General features: G+C 40.8%; 1 protein-coding gene across 3 annotated transcripts; it reads right to left on the reverse strand.

Annotated features, from left to right (window-relative positions):
* LOC111324450 (uncharacterized) lies at positions 1-14904 on the reverse strand. Of its 3 annotated transcripts, XM_022928005.2 has the most exons (12): positions 14397-14904; positions 13547-13637; positions 13094-13177; positions 7459-7560; positions 7000-7137; positions 6345-6569; positions 5853-5924; positions 5247-5321; positions 4641-4730; positions 3139-3201; positions 2433-2501; positions 1-2204 (listed from the first exon to the last, which is right to left on the reverse strand). In XM_022928005.2, exons 1-12 carry the CDS (start codon positions 14741-14743, stop codon positions 243-245), a joined length of 3318 nt encoding a protein of 1105 aa, XP_022783740.2. In that variant the 5' UTR covers positions 14744-14904; the 3' UTR covers positions 1-242. The 3 variants fall into 3 exon arrangements, with proteins under 3 accessions (XP_022783740.2, XP_088608269.1, XP_088608263.1); XM_088752143.1 differs by lacking the exons at positions 13094-13177; positions 13547-13637; positions 14397-14904 and adding an exon at positions 9533-9650; XM_088752137.1 differs by lacking the exons at positions 13094-13177; positions 13547-13637; positions 14397-14904 and adding an exon at positions 8315-8704.
* Positions 14905-14978: the final 74 nt, after the last annotated feature.

The raw sequence follows: 14978 nt of genomic DNA on the forward strand, positions 1-14978 counted from the left end.
TTTAAGTCGGTTGCAGTTCTTTTTAATGGCCACAAAAACTACAATCATAAAGTTTATGACTGATTAAGCCAGAACAGTGTACTGAGATATAACTTGAATTTCTGTTAAAACTTCTTTTTTTGTTCTTAAGTTTCATAATCATTTAGATAAGTCCGTTAAGTATCTTCAGAGTTACACAATCCTTTTTTTTTCTTATGAGGCCATCTCTTTTTCTTTCTTATGAGGCCATCTCTTTTTCTCTTTTATGAGGCCATCTCTTTGGGGACGGAATCGTTGGATACAGGGCCGGCAGACGACGGTTTCTTTACTTCCGATTGAGTTGCAGCAGTAGTTTTTGTTGATGCGGCCACTTGAGCCACTGGTACCGTTTTCGTATCCTGCTGGCCAGGATTTCCACCGCTGCCTAAAGTGGCCGCAGCATTCAGAGTCGGATCACTTTTTTTCTCATTCGATACACTGAATACTGTCTTTGTCACCGCTCCAACCTTATTACTGACTGATACCCCTTGCACTGACGGCCCCACTTTGCCGGTAGATACTGCCGTGGAAGAAACCACAAAGGAAGAGGAAGCTATGGAAGTGACTTGTGAACCAACTACAGGGTAACTTATCGTTTTATTGGTCACAATGGCTGTTCCAGACTGCACATAAGTAACTGGTGACCCGGATGAGACGACTCTAGTGATCTGGGTAGCTGCTGGCCTCGCCACCGTCACCGCACCCGGGAGGTTTGGTACCACTGAAGTTTGGGGGTTAGTAGTTCTACTAGGTACTGTTCTCTGTAGAGACACCACCTGGCTGGGAACGGTCCTAACTGGCTGACTAAGGAGGGTGGGTGCTCGTGTGTTTTGGACAAGGGTTACTCTTCCACCAGCTGGAGAAACTGAGCTGCTACTATTCAGTTTTCCGGCTAAAGCAGCAAGACTTACAGGCAACGAGGTGGCAACCGTTCCTGTTGCCCCTGGCCCTTTCTGGTTGATCACTGTCTGAGTAGCACTAGAAGGCGATCGCACAGGATGCCCAAACATAACTTGGGTTTGACCAGTCAGGGTGTTAGTTCCACTGCCTACAGTTTGAAATGTTGTACCACTAACCAACTTGTACGATCCTTTGAGACCTTGGGACATAACAAGCTTATTTCCATCCTTGGTCAAAACGCTTATAGTTGAAGGCTGAGAAGCGTCACCCACTCGGGTGAAAGAAGGCCTTCCAGAAGTCAGGACAGCTGACGATGGGGAGAGCTTCCCGAGTGAAGAGGCTGCAGATAAAGATGTACTTGACGTCGATACAGCTCCCGATGGAAAAGAAGGAGCTTGCGTTGTTACAGCAGCCCCTTTGAGACTCACAACAGAAGTAAATGAAGAACTCGGTGATTGTGAAAGAGGTGTTTGCCTGACTGGCGCTGACACAATGGTCCTCACAGGTAGCTGGGAAGCGGAGGGTACAACACCACCCTGAGCAGACAGAGCAGCACCAACAGAGTTGAGGTTGACAGAAGTCTGTCGCTGACTTTGAGGCTTAATGATATACTGTACAGTCTGCCCTGCTGCAGCATTTGACGACAAGACCGAAGGAGAGCTTCCTCGCGGTAGAGTAATGAATGTCTGTGTGACCCTTACACCAGGATCTGAGCTCTTCGGAGTCAAAGAAATGAAGGCTTGACCTCTGTTGGCGGTGGCCAGTGCTCCTGCCGACGCACTTGACAAGGGCACTTGGCGAGCAACAGTTGTTCCGTGTAAAGGAAACCCAGTGAGGGAACTGGGGTGCACGGGAATTGCTTGAGGAACACTGGTAACTACCGATGTAGCTGCAGCTCCAGTCACGTGAATGACACTTGGAGGCGGATTGGTTGGTTTTGATTTAGACCTGGAGGTCCTCGGTCGTTTAGCTGGGCTGGGCTGGCTGAGCGAGCGAACGCTGCTTATAGCCCCCAATGTATTGCCCAGCGGTAGCTTGAGTAACGTTTTCCCTTGTTCTTGAACAGAAGACTTCTGGGAGGTCGACTTCTTTGCCGATGCTTGTGACGTCAGTGCTTGCTTACCTACCGAGCGGTCCAATTCCGACGACAGATCACGTGAGACTGATCGTTTCCTTTTCTTTTTCCGAACATCGACTTCGTCCATGTCTGAGGAGTCGTTTCTGTTGTGAGAACTGTTGTTGCTCATAGACGTCAAAACAATTCCTAAGAAATCGCCGATTTCATCCTGGAAAAGACCGAATTTCACAATAATATGATATTAGAGAATTGTTGTTAAATTGCCTTCTTAACATTTTTAAGTTCTAGGTGAAATTTGGTTTGCAGAGAAAATTCAAAAACCACCTGCAAGATTCCAGCAGCTAGAACTGTCGCAATTCCACAAGCGGCTAATTGCTGCCCTATGCAAAATCCTTCCTCTGCCTGATGAACAAGTTCAAAATGAAATGACACTTACCATTATTAATCGATCCACCATGCTCTGAGTTAGACGCTCCTGTTTCTTCTTGGCACGAGTTAAACGCAACTAGAGCACAAATAAGATGCCATTACAAAAACTGCATTTTTAGCCTCTTTAGGGAAATGATGGATTGACCCCCAAATGTTTTTCACAGCAACGCGGTAATGATTAATGTTTACCGAATTAAGAACCAATAGTTAAGAACGGAAAAATAGAGCAAAAAAAGCCCTCGTAAAACTCAAACTTACGTTTTTCCGTTAAGACTAGATGAAACTTCGAGCAAAACAAAAAGAAATATCAGAAGAAGAGGGTGGGGGTGGGGGGGGGGGGAAAGAGAGGAAGGTCCGGGTCCGGGCACATGCTCCCCCGGAAAACTTGAAATTTGAAACTCTCTGCGACATGATTTACAGTTTTCTGGGACATATTTCAGTATTTTTGTTGTACCAGACATTGATGTTATAACCACTTCAAAAATATTTATTTTGTCTCTGATCGCAATTCAGAACCTAGCCGGTACCTAGTCTGACAGCCGCCCCGCCTACTGCCCTCCAACGATAACCCTGATACCCTAGACTAGCCTTAGAAGACTAACTAAACTGTTCGTCTTCTCTTTCTTCCAACAAAAGGCTTGTATCTGTTGGAATTTTCTCGCCCTCTAACGATAACCTTGATATCCTAGACTAGCCTTAGAAGACTAACTAACCTGTTCATCTGCTCCTCCTACCACCAACAGGCTTGTGTCTGTTTTCATTTTCTCGCGCATTTCCTAAAATAACAACAAAAATGAACAATAAGCAATGAATCAAATTGTTCACTACTATCACTACTAATACATACATTTGATCAGCAGGGATTTGCTAAAGCAAAGGCATAGAAAAAACCAGGAAAGATTTATTACTCGACGTTTCGGGGTCATCGTGACTCCATTATCAAGAGACTAGTTTAAAAACATGCAAATAAGGAAAGGTACAAGAATAGCATAAATTAGACTGAACGGCTTAAACAAACACCTTGGCGCGGATGGAATCCGTTTGCACGTTCAGTGTTGGCTTACGCATGCGAATATACAACATTTCATTAACAAGGCAATCAAATTTGCCGTTACATTTCGTGATGACGTTGAATTGCTCGATCAAGCGTTCAGGCATTTCACTATTGTGCTGGAGGTGGTAGTGTTTGTAGATAGAAGATGATTTCCTTGTGTGCCCTTCTACGCGCTCGTGTAAGTGACCACGAGTATAGCCCACATACCCTGCATCACACAGGTTACATTTAAATTCATAAACGACACATTGTTGGTTAACAATAGGGGGCTTAATTTCGTGTTGCTTAAGCTGTTGATCGAGCTTAGGGCTAACGAACACTGGTTGGACAGTCACGCTTAACTTCGAGCTTAGACTGTTCAGTTGTTGTTTAACATGATTAGCTGACGACTGGTCCTTGAAGGGTAACACTAATCTCACAGTCTCCGATGGTACGTCTGGTGATGGACAGGGTTCTGCAGATGAAATCCTTCTCTCAACGAACCGCACAATAGTGAAATGCCTGAACGCTTGATCGAGCAATTCAACGTCATCACGAAATGTAACGGCAAATTTGATTGCCTTGTTAATGAAATGTTGTCTATTCGCATGCGTAAGCCAACACTGAACGTGCAAACGGATTCCATCCGCGCCAAGGTGTTTGTTTAAGCCGTTCAGTCTAATTTATGCTATTCTTGTACCTTTCCTTATTTGCATGTTTTTAAACTAGTCTCTTGATAATGGAGTCACGATGACTCCGAAACGTCGAGTAATAAATCTTTCCTGGTTTTTTCAATACATACATTATGCAGATAACTCTTCGTGTCCTTGGTACGGCATTTCTTTCTGACACAAATACAATCCCTGCCTTTTTAAACCCTTAAATGTCTTCATTCCACTTAGTTAGTTTAAATGCAAAGCAATGTGACATGCAAGGCGTGCTATGTTGATTATATCAGTGCTATTTTTCCCAATTGCCAATCTGGAGTCCGGCTGTGTGTGTCAATAGGCACCAGTGTAAGATCTACATGTACGCTCTTTCACTTAATGGAAGCAATTGTAAAATCAACAGCTTGTTTTAAAGTTACTTTTGTCAAGGATACAAATCTTTATGTCATAAGTAGACTTCTCGTTGTCTGAAATATTCCTAATCTTCTGAGGAAAAAAAGAGGATAAAATATACCTCCACATCTTCTTGTGATGTGAGAGTTGAATGTGATCCAATGATAAACAAAGTGGGTGTTTTCAACTCCAGTAGAGGATCTTCCACTCCCTGAAAGACATAATCAATGAGTAGTACAAACAAATAGGTCACTAAGTAGTAAGTAGTTAATGTCAAGGTATAAGTCCAAAGAAAGGGCTTCACACCTTGGCCAGAGAAAATTATCTTAATGAAAGAATTGAAAAAAATTAACAACAATGAACTTCAAAAAAACACTGCTGTGAGCTACAGCAAAGTGAGATAGATTGGCAGTTTTCAGAGCCGAGAGATGAAGTTCGAAGATCTGTTATTTCACCATTGAACCATGCTTAACCTTTTAATTCTAAAGATCTCATTCTTAATTCTCCCCTCTAGCTGCTACACCTTTCCTTGTAAATAAGTTACATGAATTTGGGGTCAGACCAAGAGAACTTCTACCTGATAAGTTTACCAATTTGATGGATGACATATGGATATTATAGCAAGAAGTTACATGTTTATCACCTTTGGGAGTTAAAGGCTTTCAAAAAATAAATTCTAAAAAAATGTGTCCAGGTTGTGGTTGAATCACATCTGTTGTTTACTCACCACTCTTACACCTGTTAAACCAGTGATTGGAAAACCAAGGCAAACAACTGCACAAACAGATTCCATCAGAGCAACCTAAAATACACCCATGTGTCATTACCAAGTGAATACAGCCCCTCTTGGCTTTTCTATCTCTGAGATATCCATGAGTTATGTGTAATATGCTGATTAAATAATAATACTTGTATATGTTGTAGTTCAATTTTATCCTTGGTTCAAATTTTATTTTCCTTTGTTTCAAACTCATTATCATACATTAACATGACTGAGAACAAAGGAAAATAAAATTTGAACCAAGTATAAAATTGAACTACAACATATACACAGCCAAGGAGTTGACCTTGGGACAACAGAGAGCAAATCCATGTAGCAGTAGGGTGGAAGGTTTGAACCCAGTGCCCTATCAGCTGGCCACACTGCTTCATATCATTTGCCTCCTCTCACATGCCAGTGATCAAAGAAGTGCTGACCAAACTACAAAGGTATACTAGACATAATCATCACATGTAGACTAAAGGAGACAAATGATGTGATACCTAGGCTGCGTACACTATTACTGGTTGAACTGCTCATTTGTTATCTGATTAATTAATCATTGTTCCCTACCTGACAAGAGACTAAAGCACCAACAGACCAACCCAACAGAATAATGGGACGATTAGGAAAATGACTTCTTAGCTGGATAGTGAAAATACAGTAAAATCAAAATCAGAATAACTTGAAATGTGCCACAAATGACCAAAGATTTAACAACAATTGCCTACGCAGACAGAACGTTTACCACCTCATTCATATCATAAGAAATACCATAAGAAATACCAAGTCCAATATGCAGTGCATCTAGCTTACACAAAGAGAACAGATTTAAGCCTTTGCTTTGTGAAACATGTATCATTAACTTACACACACTGCCTGGCCACTATGACTTGAAGAGAAATTTTTGTAACTGGATAGACAAGAACATATTAAGGAAACTTTGCTTCTGATGGATCTCTAAAAGTTTCAGTCAATCTAACAACTACTGGATCTGCACATTCCAAAACAATAACCAGTAAATAGCATACTGATGTAAAACATCCAGCTAAAGATTTTTTATACCTCCAAAACTTTCATTCTTACAGCACCAATAATGTGATCCAAACACTGGCTGATAGACACTCCACTTCCCCCATTGCTTGTGTGCATGGTAACAGGAACGACTTTTCCAAGAACAGACAAGTGGTTGTGCCAGAAGCGAGCCCGCTTGGATGAAGTTCCTGAACTGATGCTTGTCGTTGGGCCACTGGGCACAACCAAGAGCAAGGGAGTTCCTGGTAGTTTACGCTTTGAAGAGAAGGATAAACATAGCCTGTGACTTTGGAAACAGTTTCTTAAATGAAATTTGCAATGGTATTGTCATAACTCAAATATTTTTCCTACAAATATGTACTTAAATGTGAAATTTTTTAAGATTATATCCAATCTACACGTACTTTTATATGAACATGTAACATCTATATCTCGTGCAGATATTTTGTCTAGAAAAAACAAATTAAAATTGAGATAAAGTTCTAAATGCAAAATATTTCCATTCTTTGTTGATATAAGGTAACAAGTAGGATATAAAATACCAAAAACGTCATTGCAAATCTTCCTTGCTGTAGCAGCTCGGAATATTGTGACTGATATATTCACAATTGTGGAGAAGTTTCATGTGGATCGCTTCTGGGAGCTACAGGGTTAAATAGCCATCAGAAGAGTGTTATTGTGATACCTGTTTATGTTGCGTCACAAGTCCATGGGCAGGGTCCCAAGGTCTTTTCAGAAGCAAGCTCAGAGCTTCTGAACTTGCAGCCAAGCCACGCCGCTGACTGGTGGGTTGTACAAGCATTCGATCAACAAGTGTTGGAACCTCAAGGGAGTAATATCAGTAACACAATGTAATTAAACATTTTTAACACAAATATGTAAGAAACAATTGCAAAAGGCTCTGAAACATCAATTTCTTGAGATTCAGGTGCAGTTAAAGAGTCCATAATATGTAAATATTTATATATTCCATTACAATATTTTGTTATCCTTCAAAATATATTATTTTGAGTGATTTTAAACTAGTTGTATTTGTGTCCGGATAGATATTATTGCTATGGTAAGGATAAATTCTGTCTTGGTCGCTCATGAGATTAAAACTGTGAAACAGGATGTACAAAAGAAACATAAGAAAGAGACTCACTTTTGCTCTGAGGGTTTGAAGGACATCAAGGTAGCAAGCCAACAAAGGAATACTCAAGCCATCCACTAAGGTACTGTGCAACCATTTCATTAAATTTGGATCCTATGGAATAAAGTATTATAAAGTATTGTCACCAGAAAAAAGGTAAGAATTAGAATAAATATCTTTGTTTCATGCATTTTCTTCTTCTTTTTCATCAGCCAAGAGCCTGCCATATGACTGGTGATTACTGTAACTTCACACATATAATGGTATGTTCTTGCTTGGTACAGTTTTACTATGTTTAGTAGAAAAAAAAAATTTATCCACACATTTCTGCAACATCAGAAATATGCAAAGTTATCATTGAGGAAAGGTTCTAATCTTCAGTTATCAAAAGGAAACATTTAGTTTAGTGATGTGCTGGTATACAAAATGTTGTGAATTCACTCAACACTCAGTTTTACTATACTCAGGGCATCTGACAGGATGTGGGGGTGCGGATCCGCATAATTCACCTACTTCCGTATCCTCTGCATCCTTGAGGCATTTTTCCGCATAAAAAGTCTAGAAAATTTCTACGTATAAGCAAGAAAGCAACTGCTTACCATCCTCAGAAGCAAAAATATTGATCATAAAAACTACATTTTTTTAATCATTTCTGGGATTTTCCGAGGTTAAAATATCTTTAAAACCGAAATGAAAGCGAATACAACAGATGCCCCCTCCCCCCAATTCCCAGGCCAGACCACATCACAGTAATCTCCTGAAGTGGGTTCTTTAACGTCCCCTACCTAATCAAATTAACTAATAAATAGATGCAGGAGACGGGACCTCTATTTATTTGTCCCTATCTGAGAAGACTGGAATATCTAACCATTTTTTGATCGATGTTATAGAAAGGTAGCATATTCTTCTCAATTATTTTAAGACCCTGAGTGTTGGTCCAGCTAGGGCTCAAACCCTTGACCTCCCGCACAACAGTCTGGTGCTTAACCAATTGAGCTAACTGGTTTCCATGTCTCAATGTGGTCAAAATTGTTAAGGACTCTCATTCTGCAATGTTTCTGTCGTAGTGACTCAATTCCTTCTAGAACTTTTCTTTGCTTTAATCCTCTCTCTGTTGCTACGATCTCTGCGTTTTCCCCATCAACACCACTTTGGCACTCCATGGTGTGTCGTGCCAAGCCTCCATCTTCTTTGCCCATCCATTTTTTGGCTGATAGAGTGTTTCCTTTATGAAGGTCCTCATTTGTTAGTCTCACTTTGTCCATGTGTTTTTTCTTTCTTGTTTGGAAAAGGCACCATGTTTCTCCTACATACACAGTATTCTGGCAGTTGCAAGGAATCCTATACACAACGCATTTTTGCTTTTCACCAAGTGGCTTTTGGCATGTGTGTTTAACCCATTGACACTTACGTGTAACACGTGCCGACGAAAAGTCAAAATTTTGGAGAAACCAAGAAGGCAAACACAATGCGCAGTAAATTTTTAAAAATAAGCTTTTCCGAAAAACAAGCTCCAGTGAAAGAGGACTAAGTAAAGAACTTATTTCCGGCGAAAAAACCGATAGGTGCATATTACGTTTTAACTCAAAAATCAAGATGAAAGATAAAAATCGCTAAATATTTTCGCATGTGCGAAAATAGGCATGTGGATCATATTTCAAAAGGGAATATGCAAATTTGTCCGTGAGTGAAGAGATCTCAAGTTTCATGGAATCTACCGTATTTCTTCACCTATAAGCCGATCTCGGCTATAAGCCGAGACCCTGACTTTCAGGGTCTTTACGCTACACTCAAGCTGCCCAAAAAAAAAGGTAAAACCATCGGCTATAAGCCGAGAGCGAAATTATTGATTGTAACTGGCCATTTGAGCAAGCGAACCTCACGGAAAACATAAGAAATTGACTCACTAAACACAAAACCTAATGAATTACAATAAACACAAAAGAAAAAAAGCGAACCAATCAAGAGATATGAATATCAATTGATCCAACGAACTGTATAAATACTACCACGCGACAACAGATTAACCACAACAACAATAATAATCTCAGTTAAACGTTTCAAAGTATCAATCTATCGAGTATACCTTTCGTCGCTGTCACTTTTTATCATCATGCCTAAAGCACGCCGTTCCTCGTATAGTATGGCTTTCAAGATAAAAGTTATCGCGGAAGCTGAAGCGGTAGAAAACAACTCGGAAATCGCTCGAGAATATGGACTAAGCGAGTCCATGGTACGACGCTGGAGAAGAGACCAGGCGACTATTCTTTCCGGAGAGCTGAAGATGTCTGCAAAACGTGCGACGATGGGCCGTTTCACTCCGAAATATCCCGAACTAGACCAGCAAGTGATGGAGTGGTTTTCACAGCAAAGAGAACAAGGTTGGTATTTACTTTTCTGTCTAAAATTTTAAGAGTTTTTGAAGAGTTGAATGATATCGTCTTTCAGTGCGTGGGAAACAGAGACTTTGATTGGTCAGAAATATGTTGTTGTCATGACAATTTCATAACATGTCACGAAAAGAGTGCTGCAGTCACGAATCTACGGTTATCTCGCAGCAAAATAAGATTGTTATTTTATTTTTCGTAGGTATTGCGGTGAGTGGATTGATCCTTCGCCTTAAAGCTAAAGAGCTCTCCGATGATCCTGCTTTCAAAGCTTCCCGTGGATGGTACGAGAAATGGAAACGACGCCACTCGGTCAGCATGCGAACCAAAACAACTCTGGCCCAGCGATTGCCCGCCGATCTCGAAGAGAACATTGTGTGCTTTCATCGCTTCGTCATTGCAGCAAGAAGACGCGCCGACTACCCTTTATCCCGCATCTACAACATGGATGAGACACCCATGCGTTTTGAGCTGCCATCGAACCGAACACTGGAATTCAGTGGAAGCCGAACAGTGCCAGTAAAATCTTGCGGAGCGGAAAAGCGGAGCTTCACCGTCGTTCTTGCTGTTGCTGCCGATGGAGCAAAGGTGCCACCGAAAGTCATCTTCAAAGGCGTCCGTACACCGAGAGATCTGGTTGTGCCGCATCCTCTTCGTGTTTCCTTCCATAAGAAAGGGTGGATGGATGAACAGGGCATCCGAGAATGGATTCGACAGAGTTTGCCCCGTGCCGAGCGTTCCCTTTTGGTGTGGGACTCATTCCGAGCTCACTTGACCGATTCCGTGAAAGATGACCTGAAGCAGCGAAACATTGACGTCGCAGTTATCCCTGGTGGCCTAACCCCGGTTGTACAGCCCTTGGATAAGTGCCTAAACAAGCCATTTAAAGATAATGTGCGCCGAAAGTACTTGGCGTGGATGACATCTGGGCCATTTGAGTTTACCCCAGCTGGGAAGAAGAAGGCGCCAAGCAGAAATCTTGTCCTCAGGTGGATCAAGGAAGCATGGGCAGAGATACCCGAAGAGATGGTTGTCAAATCCTTCAAGACCTGCGGTATTTCCAATGCCTTGGACGGAACAGAGGACGACGTGGTCTACTCTGAGGAAACCCCAGAAGTAGATGATGAATACATAGAAGAGAACGAGTTCGACACAGACAGCGAAAACGAAACGGATGGCGAGTAAACCATTGGGTTGAAAGCCCTTGCACGTATCCGTCAAACGGCTCCTTTAGGAGCCACCAATTTCATAAAAGTGAATAACCAATATTCAGAAGTTATTTTTGTTGTGTTTTATTACTTCTGCTTCATTGCTAACTTGACTACAAGCCGGGGGGGTAAAGTTATTCAGCAACTGTATATTTTTAAAATGTAAAACCCTCGGCTATAAGCCGAACCCCGTTCTCCGTGAAAAATCTCCCAAAATTTTGGGTCGAAAACTGAAAAAATCGCTCGGCTTATAGGTGAAGAAATACGGTATCAATAGGAAGCAAGACTAAAATGGCCAAGAAATATTTCGGGACGTCAGATTTATTCAAAACAGTTTTTGATTTACTGTTATAAGCGAAAAACGTACGAATTTCTTACGTGTAAAAAGCCCACGCGGTAAAATTCATCATGCTTAGATCGTTGTTTACTTGCGTTCATGGCCAGAAATTGCGCAGCGTTATGCTGAAAATTCTGAAAAAACTTCGATTTGAGGCAAAATCTTGTATTAAACTATACTTTTTGAACACATTGTTACTCAAACATAATATTTACCGGGCCATCGAATCGTCAAATTGTCGCTAGGCCCTGCTTGAAGTCCGAAAGTTCGGTTTTCACTTTACGTCCATAATTCGCATCGCCTTAGAGAATCGTAGTGTCGTTGACTTGAGAGCTTATTCTGTCACTTTTAAGACCTGGATATCCATTCTTTTCCAAGTAGAGTATTCTATAGCATTGTTACTTTACATTCTGAATTCCACAAGGTCTAACTCGATCGCAAATGAACGAAAAATCCGACCTGAAAATTTTGAGGGTCGGCCGCGTGGACGCCATATTTTCAAATTTGATCATTTAGTGAAGACGCATAGAGTAATGCCCCTCTAGTACCCCCTAAAGTCGAAAAAATATATGCGCAAACAACGGATTCTGATTGGCTTATTGATCTCCAAACTATAGCGGAAGTTTGGGGACAAAATTCCACTTAGTATGGGAGGTAGGGGGGAAAGCGTTCTCGCGCGAGGCGATCGCGAAGTTCGGGCGGTTACGGGCGGTTCAGGAGTCAATGGGTTAATCACTTTTACCTTTCTTCCAGGCTTGAAAGCAACTTGAAAAGAGTGTCGGTTAACAGTTCTTCTGAACTGTTCAGATAACCCTTTCAAATAATTATGGTATGGTCACGACTCCATGACTTTCCTGTTCTCTTTTGTCTACCTGTTGAGGTCTTTGTTCCATAAATCTTTTCACTGATTCTCTGGGGTATCCATTTGCTACAAACACGTCTTCGATGTTGCATAGTTCGTCTTCCAGGTGTTCTTCATCACATAAAGCCCTCGCTCTGTCAGAAAAACCTTTTATAATGGCTCTTTTCATACTTTCTGGGTGATTGGACCTTTTCTTCACATTTATGTTTGTGTGAGTCTTCTTGTAATGGACAGAGTACATTATCTTCTTGGTCTTTCTGTTTACAGTCTGCTTTAAATCAAGTACTGGTAAAGCATCTCCTTGGTTGATCATTTTGAAGAAGTTATTCACCCAAAAAAAAGCAACGAAAACATGCCTTTCATTCGTAAACAATTTTAAACTGCCTGGCGTTCCATGCATCTTCTGGTGATGGGCCTGGGTTCTACTTTTGTTTAAATATTTTGGGACTTCTGGTGTCCAGTTTTCCTCGTCCAATTTAATGGCTGGTTACTAAGCTTCGGACAAACTCAACAATGAAAACTATGAAAAAACTGCATTGAACGAAGACATACCTGTCCATGAATGGCAGCAAAAGGTCAAACATGTCATAAAGGACAAAAATTCTCGGTAAGACATTAACGTATATTTTATATGTTGGAAAAAGCCAAGGGAACAACTTTATAAAGTTTTAAAAATTTCCGCAGAATCTGGCATCTTTTCCACATAATTGTCACTTTCTTCCGCATAATATTGCCGAAAACTTCCGCATAATTTTCCCTTTTTTCCCCACACCCTATCAAATGGTCTGTATATTAGACCATAACATATCAAAAGGACATAGTTTGGGACCAATTGTAAGAAAACGAAACTCACCCATTCTGTTTCACTTAAGATTTGTCTTGTTCTCTTGGTTGCCTTATCTGTTGTTATACGTCTCATAACAGGCTCATTGGGAAGCTGTAAAAACAGACATTACATCAGCAGGTCAACAAATTCTGACTCTTTCAGCCTAGAGAATTCCAAAATTCCCTATGGAATTCCCCTACTAGGAATTTTGATTTAATTGGTTTGGATGTTTTCCAGATAAGAAGTCCGATCCTTCCTAACTTTAGTGTTTTCAAGTCTTCTATGAACCTTTCTAAAGCTTATGCCCAGTCTTCTAAACCAAAACAGCAGCAAAAACATGCTTAAAGTTCTAATGGACAGTATTGGTTTAACAGTAGGGCAGCTTCACCACTCACACCACAGTACCTAAAGAGCCTGTTCCCAAGCTAATCTGGCAACAGTTAGTTTACCCAATGAGGCAATACTTTAAACAGATCTTACTCCTTCATAGGTCAATCTTGCCAGTCTCAGGTTTGACAGGACTCTTGTAATTTTGTCAAATAACACACTCTGCTTGGCACTCCAGCCATTTCTAGAAAAAAAAATTGTTTTATGTTTGATCATGTTGTGGTTCAATGTTAACTTCTCTTTAATTCATATGCATCATGAAAATGAGGTTAAAACAAAAAAGAAATTAAAATTCAACCCTATTATATTTCCAGTAATGCATTTAATTCTGAATGACCTTTTAAATTGTCCAATGTCAAGAAGTGGACAAAGTAATAAATGGTAGAATTATGGCTATTACAGTCCCTTGCATCCAAGCATGAACATGTGAAGGCAAAACATGATCTAACTGGTTGTCAAAAAGGGCATTATTGGTCATGAAACATTTTCTGGTAAATTTAGTGATAAATGAGTGCTGGGATTTCTCTTATTCTAAGGATACAAAGAAATCCTGATTACAACATTGTACAACGGACTGGTAGAGATGTGTTCATTAAAATACTGTTCCACTTTTCTAAGCAATTTATTGATCTACTTCATAACAACGACACTTTCCTAGTAAATTCTCTAACTGTTCCACTTTTCTAAGCAATTTATCGATCTATTTCATAGCAACCACACTTTCCTAGTAAAATAATTTGGATATATCAACAAAGTTGAAATGGTAAATTGACCACCGTAACGATTACAAAAGCTGACGTTTCGAGCGTTAGCCCTTCGTCGGAGCGGATGTATCCGATCGTTTATTGGCGATTGAAACAGAGTTGTCACAAAGCTGTCGACCGGTATTGGGCACCCGTGATGACATTTTCAGCTAATAACAAATTCTACAACACAATCTCACCTGGAAATTTGCTCCTCCCATGTGTCTGGAGTCTTTTTACTAGACACAGTGCTCACAAACTTTTCACACTCAGCCATTACTGTCTTGGCTTTTGCAGTATCATACATGATGTTGGCAGAATAACATGAAACAGCCGATTCACAGACATCGATTTCCTCGTCATCTGCCAGAGGAAAGTTCTCTAGATCCTCCCTGGGCAGAAACAATGTTTTAACTGGACGTACTTTTGATGCATCGGGATGTGCTGACCATGGCTTGGCATACGAATGGTCGAGATGAATGATTTCCGAGAGAGATTGAATATCTCGAATGACTCCTCGCTCGTTGTAATGAGAAAACGTCGACATTTTGCTTACATGTGGCTTGACAGCGAATGCAGGAATTATGGGTACATCTATTGACTCCTAGTCATTTCGTGTACCTTACACAAATCTACATATTGCCTCGAGTAATGCCGTGGACCGTTCGAGCCCTTCATACACTCGCCCAGTCGTTCAGGCTCTTCTAGCTGAGGCACAGGATACCCACACAAGCGGCGTGTCTGGTCGTTTGATCGAAATATAAAGAAATGTATGGGAGAAT

The sequence above is a fragment of the Stylophora pistillata genome, chromosome 1, assembly GCF_964205215.1.
Source record: "Stylophora pistillata chromosome 1, jaStyPist1.2, whole genome shotgun sequence".
Taxonomy (NCBI): domain Eukaryota; kingdom Metazoa; phylum Cnidaria; class Anthozoa; order Scleractinia; family Pocilloporidae; genus Stylophora; species Stylophora pistillata.